General features: G+C 39.1%; 1 protein-coding gene across 1 annotated transcript in view; it reads right to left on the bottom strand.

Moving 5' to 3' along the window:
- The window catches only part of atrnl1b (attractin-like 1b), a 93339-nt gene extending 86163 nt beyond the window's left edge, over window positions 1–7176 (bottom strand). The window contains exons 1-5 of the mRNA XM_010784725.1: window positions 6040–7176; window positions 2890–2973; window positions 1923–2036; window positions 1529–1657; window positions 836–1044 (exon numbers count right to left, since the gene is read on the bottom strand). Of these exons, the coding sequence (XP_010783027.1) occupies window positions 836–1044; window positions 1529–1657; window positions 1923–2036; window positions 2890–2973; window positions 6040–6290 (787 nt within the window). The 5' untranslated portion in view covers window positions 6291–7176. The remainder of the gene's footprint in view (window positions 1–835; window positions 1045–1528; window positions 1658–1922; window positions 2037–2889; window positions 2974–6039) is intronic.
- Between the last annotated feature and the right edge of the window lie 5509 nt (window positions 7177–12685).

Here is a 12685-nt window from a genome sequence, read left to right as displayed (position 1 = left end):
AATATCTATACAAACATAAGAAGTTAGTGTAAAAATGTACACATAGCATTACAACATATAACATGTAAATTACAATATATATATTTGTGAATTAGCCATTTTTTTCAAGCGGTTTGGCTGCTGATAATAAAGTAAATCCTAATACTAGTCCATTCACCATTCCATTGAGTGGTGCGTCGTGCAAGCAGTCTTTCACTAAAGCTTCTTATGTGCCTGACCACATGTAACATTCAATGGCATAGTAATTAAATCACACTTAGTTTAACACACTTCAAACCATCAGTTTGGATCTGAAGGTTTGCAAACATCTGTTGAGTTTAGACCAGGGGTGTCCAAACTTTTTTACAGAAAAACATACAAAGGGCTGTGCCCCTCACTTAGGTTAAGTTATAATTCTGCAAAATCAATCAAATGTAGGTCAAGTGTGCTTTCTACTTGAAAACATCACAGCTCTCCATAGGGTCTACTTTATTCTGTTTGCAGCTCTTCCCTTAAAACAGAAGCCTCCGATTGCTTATAATATGGGGAAATATGAAGGGTCTATTTAAAGCTTGTTATGGAAATAAAACTAGGATTTGTTAGAACATGTTCTCCGCTCTAATTGACTGAATAATTTGAAAAGTGGGCTTATTAACACATGAAATCTATCGTGTAATATAGGCTCACATATATATTTAAGAAGTATAATATAAGACAATCACGAGTTTCAGGTGGGGGCCATATACCATTATACTTTGAGAATTTGCTGAGGGCCAATTAGAAATGGACAACGGGCTGCATTTGGCCCCCGGGCCGTAGTTTGGACACCCCTGGTTTAGACGGAGCTGTCTGTTACCTTGCCAGCTGTCGTTACAGACGCACAGCTTCTCCCCGGTGAGGTCGCAGTAGCCGTGGTCGGGGCTGCCGCAGTTGTTCCTGCAGTATGGGATGTCACAGGCCTCTCCTTTCCAGTACTTGTCACACTCACAGTACACTCTGCTGGCGGCCGAGTTACCGGGCGTGCACTTCCCATGACTGGAGCAGTTATTGGGACAAGAGTTGATCCTGGACAGAAGGAGGTTTTCATTAAGTCAAACACTTGCATGCGCTTTTCAGGCCACGCACAGAGCTTTACTTGGAGACTGGGGAAGATTTATGAGTATCATCCGGCGTTTGGCAAAGGAGCTGGGGATAAAAGGATTGGTAATAAATGAAAAAACAATCGGGCAGGTCACTGGACATTAGCGGGGATTGTTGCTGTAGGTTTTTAGTCCAGCAGAAAAGCACTTGTACCAGCTTTTTTGTTGCTGAAATGTGGGACGCAGAAACATTAACCATCCATCAACACTAAGGAGGAATAAATGGAACTGGTAAGCAGTCCACTGTAGTTTATTATAAATAAAACGAAATGTCTTTAACACAGGTGAGGGCCTTAGGTGCCACATCAATGAAATTAGTTATTCCTGAGGAGTCCAAATGTAAAGATATAAACAATGTAAGGTATTATTTTATGGTAGTTTAAGCTTCAATGTAGAGTCTGCATACTTACGAATAAAATATTTCAAACCCCGTAAGGTTATATGCAGCATCGCTAAAAAAGTGAAGTAGTGCGTAGCCCGAAGTAGTCTCAACCTCAGGAACCGTCTCATTTCCTCGTATTTCCGGTATGATGAGACCACTGTGAAAACAATGCAGAACATTCACTTTCTGATAACTCACCCCAATTGTAGTTTACAGTAAAGTATCCATATGTTTCTGCTAAATCAGGATGACCAGACACATGATGCATTAAGTGATGATGAGCTACAACAAATTGCGACAAGCTCATGTCTTAAAAAAAAAAAAAATACATCTATTTGGAATTGTTTTAAACAATCAGTATTTGTTGCTGATTTTAAAATGACTTCATAAGAACCATAACGTTTCAATCCACTTTTCTTTACCTGAAAACAGCAACCAGCGGAGCAAATATCGAGTCGCCATCGTAGACGTACATATGGTCCCAACTACATTCTGTAGCAAAGTGGTTAAATCTTAACCGAAGAACCGCATTTGGACTGCAGAACAAACAATCAAAGACAGGGTTTAGGTTTCATTTATAAACATTTAAAAGGTGGGGTAGGTAAGTTTGAGAAACCGGCTCGAGATACACATTTTGTTATATTCCATGGAATGCTCTTAACATCCCGATAGCAATGAATATCTGAAGTGCTTCGACAAAAAAATCCATAAAAAAATGTCATCTGTGGAAGCCGTAGTACTGTAAAAAGCACGACCAATCATCTGAGCCGGCCCGGCTAAAGTAACTGGATGGCCTACCTGCCTGTCAGCCTTTCATCAGTGCACAAACTTATCTCGTGCCCTCATTGGTCATGTGCGCGTTCGCGTGTGTTGGAGGAGGGGCTCTGTAAGGGAGTGGCAGATTTTTTCCGGCTGTGTATTTTCAAATTCTAGCGCACTCGAGCTGGTTTCTCCAAAATTACCTACCCCACCTTTAAACAACACACACGTTTATTTTACAACTAGCAGGATATAGACATGTGGGCCTCCCATCGAATAGGATGTCACAGGATGTTATATCAACTTATTTATGACATACTTAAGCATAGAAATACAAGAATAAAAAAGTAAATATACAAGTTATTTTTTGAAATAGGATGCCTTCTCTTTCTGTTACATTGATAAAGTTTCCGAACAGCTCTGTCCTTTGTACAAAAACAAGTAGCAACAGACACAGGGATTCTTCCGCTCTCCGAATGATTGCTGATTAAATGTAGCAGTCAAACAGAGTCGCTGTGTGATGCTGTGTAAGCAACATGACACTCCTTTCAGCAAAGATACACTGCATAATTGAATTTGTCTGTGCATGCGCAGCTTCTGTAAGACACAGCAATTAATAAAAGTACTTACAAGCCCTCGATGAGCCATGTGCACTTTGTTTTATACTTGTAGTTGATTGGACCATCTGTGAGATATCCTGAGGGCTCCGTCAACCTGGAAGATCAGAGATCAGCAGTCAGCACAGAAGTCATGTGTTGCCTTAGGTTGGTAAGGTCATATGACAGAAATATATTTGTAATCCAAAGAAACAATTCTTCTTATGGTCATTCAATCACACTTGGTTGATGTTTATGCAATCCGCTGCAAGGTATATTTCTTTGTTTGCATGTCAAGTCAAAGAAGTAAAAGTAATGGAAAACATCCTAAATAATGATCTTGATGTGTTGATTTCAAGACAGTAGACATTCTGTAAAACATAAAAACACTAAAATAAAAAGTCAATGTTGGTTTAAACATATTCCATACCACTTCATATATTATACATAGCTTTTTAAGCGTGAGCTAATGTCTGTCAAATCACTTATTGAAATCCTATAGAAATGACCCTGAAGCGGCCCAATAGCAGGTCCTGTGGTCATTCAAAAACAGTCAGAAATCACAGAGATGTTCAAAATGCTAATTGTATTTCATAACCAGTAACACTATTAGTTGGTACAGACAAATGACGCCACCCAAACATTTTGTTCATCTTTAAGTGCATTTAGAAGAGTGTTGTGTAATTCGATGATTTCCAAAGTTTGACAAGTAACAAATCTTATTCAAAATATTTATTTTTGAGAATAAAAGTTAAGAAATGTGCCTTGTGAAGCAGCTCTCCTGTCCAGGTTCAAAGTCTTCTATGAAAGAGAACTGAAGCATAACGAAAGAGTCACACACTGCATTCAGTAACAAGCTTCAAAATAAGAAGCCAAGAAAACGGTCAGTCAGTCCAAAGTCAATTCCTGTCGACCAAAAAACTCAACGGAACACTTCTTTCTGCCCATGCCTGAAACATTTTTTATTTGTTTTCATATTCTTCAAGCTAAATACTACTGTAGTGTGTCGCAATTAACTTTTAAGTCAACATTCGTCACTCTCTGTGTGTAAGCCGCCCACAAAACTGTGCAAACAAACTCGGAATGAATTGAAAAGAAATGAGGGGACTGATTACTTGGTTTAGACTACGGTAGTTTCTAATAGCTGTGACGTTTGTTTTTTTTGTAACAGATTAGATATGAGATACTTAGGTTTGATAACATTCAGTCCTTGAAATCACTGGAACACTGAAAGCCGGATACTTTTTATGACTCTGAAAGCTTCACAGATACATATTGGGCTGTTGTGGGTGGTCTGAGTAACACCGGGAGGGAATTCTATTTATTTGTATGTCCACAGCATTCGCTTTAGATGCAAAACATGATGTAACACACATTCAATTCAGAGGTTTTGCCAAGACAATGGAATCAAGATGGGTTAGTAACCAAGATGCAATGGTATGCATATTATAATCTTGAGACATGGCTTCAAATATGTCCTGAAAATTGTTTTGTTTACTACTCACATTACTACACGAAAGCATGTTATATGATAGGTCCGTTTGGGGTTTATCTGCAGATTGATAGAGTTTATGCAAAGCCTATTGATCATTATAAACACCAACCAGCAATGAATTAAGGCAGAGTAGGCATCCAGGAGTGATGAATGTTTCATGCCGCACTCTGGACCTCACAGGGAAACCCTATCCTGTTCAAGAGACAGTCCCTAAACGCTTTCTGTGCTTTCATGTTTAAAATCAGACATTTAAACGGATAATATCAAAAAGGACTCTGTGATGATTCATAACTCACAAGACACGATTTCACAAGTGTTAAGTAGGAAGCCAAAACATGTGTTAATGCAGCAATGTGTTATGATCATGCTTGTCCACATTCAACTGCTAAAAAGAGAAGCTCACAGTTAAATTCTCACATTACAAACTCATTAACATTCAGGACCAATGGTAATGACTGTGATCAAAGCGTTAGATGTACTGAGAAGCCGTCAGATGTTCATGTCAAGAGTCACTTTCAATATGATTATAGCATAGTAGTTTAACGTTTATCCTTAGGCCACTTTTGTTTTCCTGCCTTCACCTAACTACTACCTATGAGCAAACAATCCCTAACTCATTGCCTTTTTTGTGGGGTTGACATGGTGTTTTCTTACATGTGTATCGTATTCTTCAATTTAGGAACAAAAGATGTCATCCCCATAGACAGGCTGCATGGCATATGCTAAATTAGTTGCAGATGTTTCCTCTAAGCCACAGTAGGCTCTTTTCTCTGGCAGAAGCTAAAGGAATTTATTTCTGAAAGGATTTTATGTGGAATCAATGCAAACGCAATGCAAATACAACAGTGTATATTAGAGCCTTCTTTTTCTTGTCTATGCTCAGAAGTGCAGATTGATTGCGAAAGATAATGGTACATTCCTTTCTGTACTAGTCAACTTTAGACATGTGGGTATATCTCCAAAGATACACTGACAAATCACTAAGCCCGAATTGAAGGACTGTGGGAGGCTACAGGCTAAATAAGACATTTTAACTAAACAATTAGTCAATCCACCAAAGCCTAAAATAAACTATAAGACAGAAAATAACAGACATTAGTAAACGTTGCAGTTTATAAACAGTGAAGATGTAATGCTTTTCATTGCGTTTTATGCTACTAAGCTGAATTTCTTAATCTTGTGGACTTTTAGTCACACTGAACACACACTTTGTAATGAATAACTCTGGGCTTTGTAAATTGTGGTTGGCTTTTCTGATACTTGTGTACACCAAATAAATATATTGGTTACAATAAATTGGGTAATGTCATCCAATAGTTTTGCTAGTAATCAATTCAAGTATTTGTATTCAGATATGTTGATCAAATATTAAAATAAGTCTTGAGCACTGTGTTCAAAAGGTCTGTGGAGGCTGCTAGTTCATTCAGAGAAATTGTTTACATTGTGAGCAACAGTCTGATTGTTTACTGAGTATTTAAAAGGCTTTTCTGTTAGTCCTGTTAGACAGTTATTGTAAGACATGTTCCTAAAATCCTGTGTGCACCAAGGATTGTTTTAGCTGTGTGCCAATATCCTACTGACACTGTAGTTTGATGGAAAACAGCCTCCGATTGATCCCATTTGATCCTAACCTACATTGGGAGGCTCTGACACCTAAAGTAATCAGATGTTCAAAAATAAATCACTTACTTGAACCTGCCATGGCAGTACTGACACTGGTCTCCAACCCATCCTCGGTCACAGACGCAGGATCCGTTGATACATTTTCCAGAGAGACAGTTCTTGTCACAAGGTTTCGCCGGGGAGGCGTGAGTGTAGAGTACAAAGTAAAACAAAACACAGACCACCAAGTATCTGTTGATACCCCGCAAGTCGCCGTGGGTGGCTAGTTTGGGTCCAAAGAGTAACAGTTCAGTCTTACATTTCCCACCAGGATCCATTTTTTCCTCCAGGTCAACCAAGCCGAGTGAAACACCGGGGCCTTTAGTTCTGCTTTTTGGGGAAAAGCTTCGGCTGTTCAGGGTGCTTCAATTAAAACAAAGAAGTCCTGCATATTCGTCGAGTGCTAGGCATACTTACATTTAGTCTTAGCTTAGCCTGTGTACAAAGCAAAATGGCTATTAAAACGTAACGTTAGCCAAGGGTTTTAAAGGCTGCCTGTTAACCGCATGCATAGATTTGGAGTGGGAGGAATTCCCTTCACCCCACCTCTTGTTGGAAGAACCTACAGAAAAAGCCGAGCATCGATTAAAGCTAATTTAGCAGCGAACTCGTTGAATACTGTGCCTGGCTAAAACATTATTCGTTACTCTCCGTAGCTTATTTGCTGTTTTCTCTGCTAGGTAATTAAACGTTACTGCAATGATTCAAGACTGCTTTCTTCCAAATGCCATTTCAGCAGCCATTTTAACGCGTAAACAACCCTTCAGACTAAAACAGGGATGTACATTATAACATGCCATGGTCTTTCCACAAACCACCGTGATTTAACCGTATCTTGTCCACAGTAGAACAAAGGGGTTGTGGTGCTTGTAGACCCAGTGGAAAGGCTGCCGCAGTCAACATGGATGTGGTGTGATGTGGGAACTCGAAGGCTATTCTTGCCGACTGGGGCATTGAGCAAATACTTTGAACTGTTGTTGGTCCTTCTGGTCTATTCCCACGGCATTTCAAGCACCTTCAAGCGTAGACTTCGTTGGCAGCATGTTGTGGTAGTGTCTCCTTGTATTCCAGTAGGACAAAACACCGCTCTTGTGCTCAAAACATGACAAGAAGGCAGCGATGGATTTGCTAGCGCAGCGACACTAGACAGTTCATCAGGTTGGAGAAAACTAAACAGAAGCTGCGCACGCGCACTGGGGACGGGTTGTATTTAAAGGGACAGTGTCACAAAAGACCCTCCAAGATATTTAATGCGGCACTTAAAAGCTGGAAGTGTTATAAATCTTTCAGGTCAAACAATATACAGTACTGTACTGTTAAAGTTCACAGTGTATGACATTTGGAAAGACAAATATGTCTTGCAAAACTTTTTTTTCAAGATTAACCATTTTATTTTCAACCTTCTTTAATTCTTCAAAAGCAAATTATAAAATACAATAACTGTGGATAACTATTTTCCTTATTCTGGTTTACTGTATATGGCAAATACATGGGCATTTAGGGTAAACAGTTCTAACAATATATGAAAAGTAGCATAAACTATCCCATTGCAAATGACCTAATTTTTGGTAAATACTAGATTCCCCGATATTGAAAATCTCCAGTATTTATTTCCGAATATCAACTCTGCTGTTTAAGGCATTGAGTGTCATCTCTGTGCAGTTGAGTGTTAAAAGTGTGCACTGGTTTAGTGAAATAAGTGTTAGTTTACATAAAAATGTGTATCAATTTGAAATTCATACATTTCTTGACTCTTCATGGCACATACTGGAACACCACTACCAGGGAAGTGACAGGGAAAAGGTAAACACATTAATCAAATAATAATATGAATGATGATGTCACAAAATTGTCAGCGCTTGTCCTTGCAGGCAAGCTCATGGTTGCTATACGAAGAGGTAATTTTACAGCTACAATTGCCCGGCTGAACCTGACCAAATTAAAAAGAAAGAACTTCCGCATCTGCATTTTTAATTGCATAACATTTACATTTCAATTTGTGAAATTATATTCTCATCATATGTGGTCCTCCTGGCACACTTCAGGAAATTAACACACAATGTTATAGCAAGGTCAAGGAGGGACAGGCTCGTTTCAATAAAATTCTCTTATCATTCATTCTTTTGAGGAGGCTCTTTTGTGCCTGTAAAGCACTCTAACATCAGATGCAGTACATCTGTCTAGAGAGCACTTATCTGTGTATGGGGTAAAGCTTGTCAGTGAGCTGCCAGCTGCCAAGTCTGACTGATCTGTGCTTTGGTGGAGTGTGCAATTGTTTCAAGCGGCAGGGCTAAAATAAATCTGACGTGCTTCTGTTTGTGTCTATCAAACATATGCTGAGTGTGATAGGGCAGATAGGCAGTTGAAGGTCGACAAAGTGTTGAAAATAAACAATGCTTCTTCTGCATTGTATTATAGTGCATACAACTACTATATTACTCTCTATAACAGAAAAGTCACAATTACATTTCAATTATGCATTAGTCATATATTAATACTCTTTATTTATTTATAATTTGTGTTGGTTTGAATTTGTATTAATCTAAAGCTGTACACTTCTTGTATACACCTGTAGGTGGCAATGTTGCACAGAGACATACAGGCATAGACAAACTAAGGTAAGAAAGTAGGGTACACACTCTACCACAGATACACTAAAATTACAGCCTTTTGGTTAGAGCTAGAGGAATAAAGCAGGACCAACTTAGCAAGGTTCCTGCTCTAAATGTTTTACAGTCATAGCCTAGATGTTAGGCTGCAAGAACACTAGCCATGTCTAGCTTCTATTCAGACTAGTCCCAGTAGCACTGACAGTACAGTGAGCCAGCATGCACAAAACCAGTAACCAGAAAATGAGGCGCCTAAATAGAATACAGCCATTATTGATTTAAATTACACCTGGGCTTTTCTTGTGACATGTCAAAATGTGTTCTCACCAAAAGGGGTATGACTGTACAAATGTGTTATCATTAGGCAAAAGTTAAGCCGAATTAATATTCCTCCATGATACAGAACCTCAAACTACAAATTAAACTGAATTATCATATAGACAATCTAGAAATATATCTTGAATCCGCACTACAGACACAATAATATATAATAATGGAGATATACTGCTAGGCATTATGACACCCAGTTTCATGTGTTGTCATGGTGATTCTACTTGGATATAGAGCCTTTTTATTTTTCACAGCTGGAAGTCTTTGAGTGGCCATAGTCAGCTCCAAAAGGTATGTAAAAGCTTCTGCTATGAGAGAAAATCGTTGTATTTTCTTGTCTTATAGATATTAAGGAATTGGAATTGCGCTGCATACATCTTGTTTTATGTTGACTCAAATGTTTGATGCAAAACTAAGTTTAACACAGTGTTAGTGTCAAAGCAATACAGCAAATGTTTGTTTGGGAATTAATCAAATACATCTGTTAGTTCTTGTTTATGTTATTGATTGTGAGGAGACCTGAATACTCAAATCCATCTCAACGTTCCCCAAACAAAACCTACCTGGCAGGCAAGATTTAAGCTGCCACAAAACATTATTGCCTCCACATTTTCTCAGCCCTCACATGAGTCATCCACACACACTTTGAAATCTGAACAGCCTTTGTTTATTTTCCACAGAGGTTACTGTGAACCTGAGCACACATGAACTAAGAACAATATTATCGCGCTATGACTTAACACTCTTCTGCTTAAGCCACGGGAGAGCCTCTTGGCGTTTAGTCAGGTGCGCACACCTCCGTGGTGCAGTGAAACCAGCACCATCTTTACATGGTGTAGTGTGTCTGAAGCCAGTGCCCTCTGCATTCTAGGGAGGTGCAGCAGAGTCAGTGGATTCAACTTTCTCTGGAAATTCCCAGACGTAACAGTAAGAGTTTGGACTATATGAAAATACCTAAATAAATGGGGGGGTCTCTTTTCAGGGGATTCTGGGTGCATTATGTGTCTGAGTGTATGTGTGCAAAGATGGGAAATGCCCCCTGAATCAAAGAGGGTCCAGTGCTAATTTGGAGTTGAGTCAGTGACCTTTGTCCTCTGATTCACAGCCGAGGAATGCTCTTTGTGCTACAATCAGCAGCAGAGAAGAGGAGAGAAGCCCACTCCTCAGTTGCACCTTTGACTCCAAAATGCAATTTTATAAAGTTCAAGTGTGTCTGACTCAATCAGGAACTTTTAGCCACACCTACGCACAAACTCCGCACACACATGGACAAGCCTTTTGACCCCGAAATAATCCAACTCTGAATGTTCCCAAGACCTGAAACTTCCCGTACAGCCAGGGGCTTCCAAAGGTCTGCTGCACAATAGGAATTCCCCTGCTGGATTATGAAGACAGTTCTTCTGCAGTGGACAGAGAGACACATAAAGGCCACCCTTGTATCCAATTCCTGCTGAGCCATCATGCCTGACTCACATTCACACTTTCCCCATTTGCTCAAGGCTCTATGATAAAGTGTAGAAAAACTGTGACATCATCCGTTGACTTTAGCTGAACTGTAAAGTCTGAGCAGAGAATCAAACTAATTCACACAGCTTCAAGGCAAAGTGTTGAATAATTTCTGTGAATTGTACAATGGAAGAGGATGAAAATATTTTTTCAATTGAATATTTCGCTTAATATTTATCATAACAAAAAACCTAAACTTATTTATTGTCTTTGGAGACAATAGTTTGACACGCAGACAAAGAACAAGCATGGGAATTTATACAAAAAAGACACAAAAGCCAGATTTTGTCTTCAGATTTAAAACTGTAGCTGTTCAAACATTTGAAAGCAGTTTACCATCCAGAAAAGAGACCCTGTAGAGTTTAACATTTAGATGAATACAGAGTGCATTCAGCAGAATACCTGTTGCTTTTTCCAGCTTATCCTTTCATTGTCAATTCATCTTAACTGACAAGAGAATTGAATCAGATTTTAAATTAAACTGAAACTTCATGCTATGTTATTAAATAGATATACGTATCCCTAAAATAAAAATATACCCAGTGGCGAAGTCTCAGAACAACGTATTAGCTTCAGAGGAACCAGTAATGGGAAAGTAAAGATAAGTGCATATACGGCCTGCAGGTGTGTGGATTCTTGAAAAATAGCAAAAATGCTTGATTATATTCATATTGACTGTTCTTTTATTCCTTTGAATCTTGGAATTGAATGAATTAAGAATAAATCATCATCAAAAGTGTGAGGCTAGAAAGGCAGTTTGTTTGTTTGAAATGCTGAAATCTCTTTTGAGGATGATAGTTGCGACTTTAATGTAAAACATGAAAAGGGTTCAATTTAGCACAACCTTAAACATCTAAAACAGTCAACAGCAATACAATACCAGAAACATTATATTTATAGTAAATCACTGACATTTTTACTGTAGGCTACACTGAATACTTTTCATACATTAAGTACATTTTTCTATTAGTTTGAATCCAGGACTTTGATTTGCAGCAGAGTATGTCCAGTGTAATAAAAGTGCTTTTAGTTGAGTGGAGAATCTACATTCTTCTTCCACAACTTTCAGAACAGAATATAGCTTAAAACATCAAAAAACATATCAAAATATCAACTTCTGTCCCAACCTAACCCTCTTCTTTCTCGGCTGCAGTTTGATCATTAACCAGCATCAGATTACACCACCTGCTTTATCTGTGGGTTATCTTGGGTGAATTGAACTAACCTTGACCAATTGGGCTTGCTATTTTGCTACTCCACATAATTGTTCCTGCCCACGAGCATGGTAGCCTATGTTTCAATACAAAATCTTTATCCAGATTGATGGTTTTATACAAAACATTCGCATACACGTCACGCCGCGCGTTTGAATCCTCCTCTGGAGCGTGTTGCGTTTTCTGCGGGACATTCCTCTCATACCTCCACCCGGCCACGCTTCTCCCACGCGGCAGATAACTTCACTTTCTTATTGTTTGAAAGTACAGTTCTCATCCAGTTTTTCTTTTTAAATACATCTTTTAAGAGTAATATTATCGATAGCAGTGTTTTCCTCAGGCACTATTTAGACACCATTTCCTCTCTTTCTGTCTCATCTGGCACGGACGAACTGTGTGGTTGTTACCGACTTTTTTCAAACATTTGCCCCATATTTCTGACAGTAGTCCCACAATTATTCAGTCTTAACACTTGTATGGGTTCATTTTAAAAACCAAAATGTATAGGTTTATCGCAGAAAACAAACCAAACTTGATTAAAGATCCCCCTACACACACACACACACACACACACACACACACACACACACACACACACACACACACACACACACTTAAAAACATACGCCCCATAATGCAACCATCCTCTCCTAAAAGTTTGTCCTCTTCCTCACTTTGTTATGGGACCCATGGGAGAACCTGAATGACACCTGAAGGAGTCTCAAAGCTGCAGTGTGGATGCTGCATTTGGGAGGAGGTGCGGCAAAAGTAGATGAGGAAGACGATGAGAGCGCTGTTGTTCCGTCAAATCTCTCCGTGTCTAACCCAGCAGTTAGTCACTCAGCCAGTCCGTGTGTATTGTTGAAAACGGCAGCGTCGGGCTACAATCCGCACAATTTCTCCGTCCCATCACCCAGAAACTCATCAGCAAAACTTTTGGGATTGTTTGATTTTATGAGTGGAGGAAAGCGAGGGACTAGAAGGTGAAACGGCGAGGGAATGGAGAAGCACAAA

The sequence above is a fragment of the Notothenia coriiceps genome, unplaced genomic scaffold, assembly GCF_000735185.1.
Source record: "Notothenia coriiceps isolate Sejong01 unplaced genomic scaffold, NC01 NC01_scaffold00026424, whole genome shotgun sequence".
In the NCBI taxonomy this organism is placed as follows: domain Eukaryota; kingdom Metazoa; phylum Chordata; class Actinopteri; order Perciformes; family Nototheniidae; genus Notothenia; species Notothenia coriiceps.
This window is presented reverse-complemented; position numbering and strand designations above follow the sequence as displayed.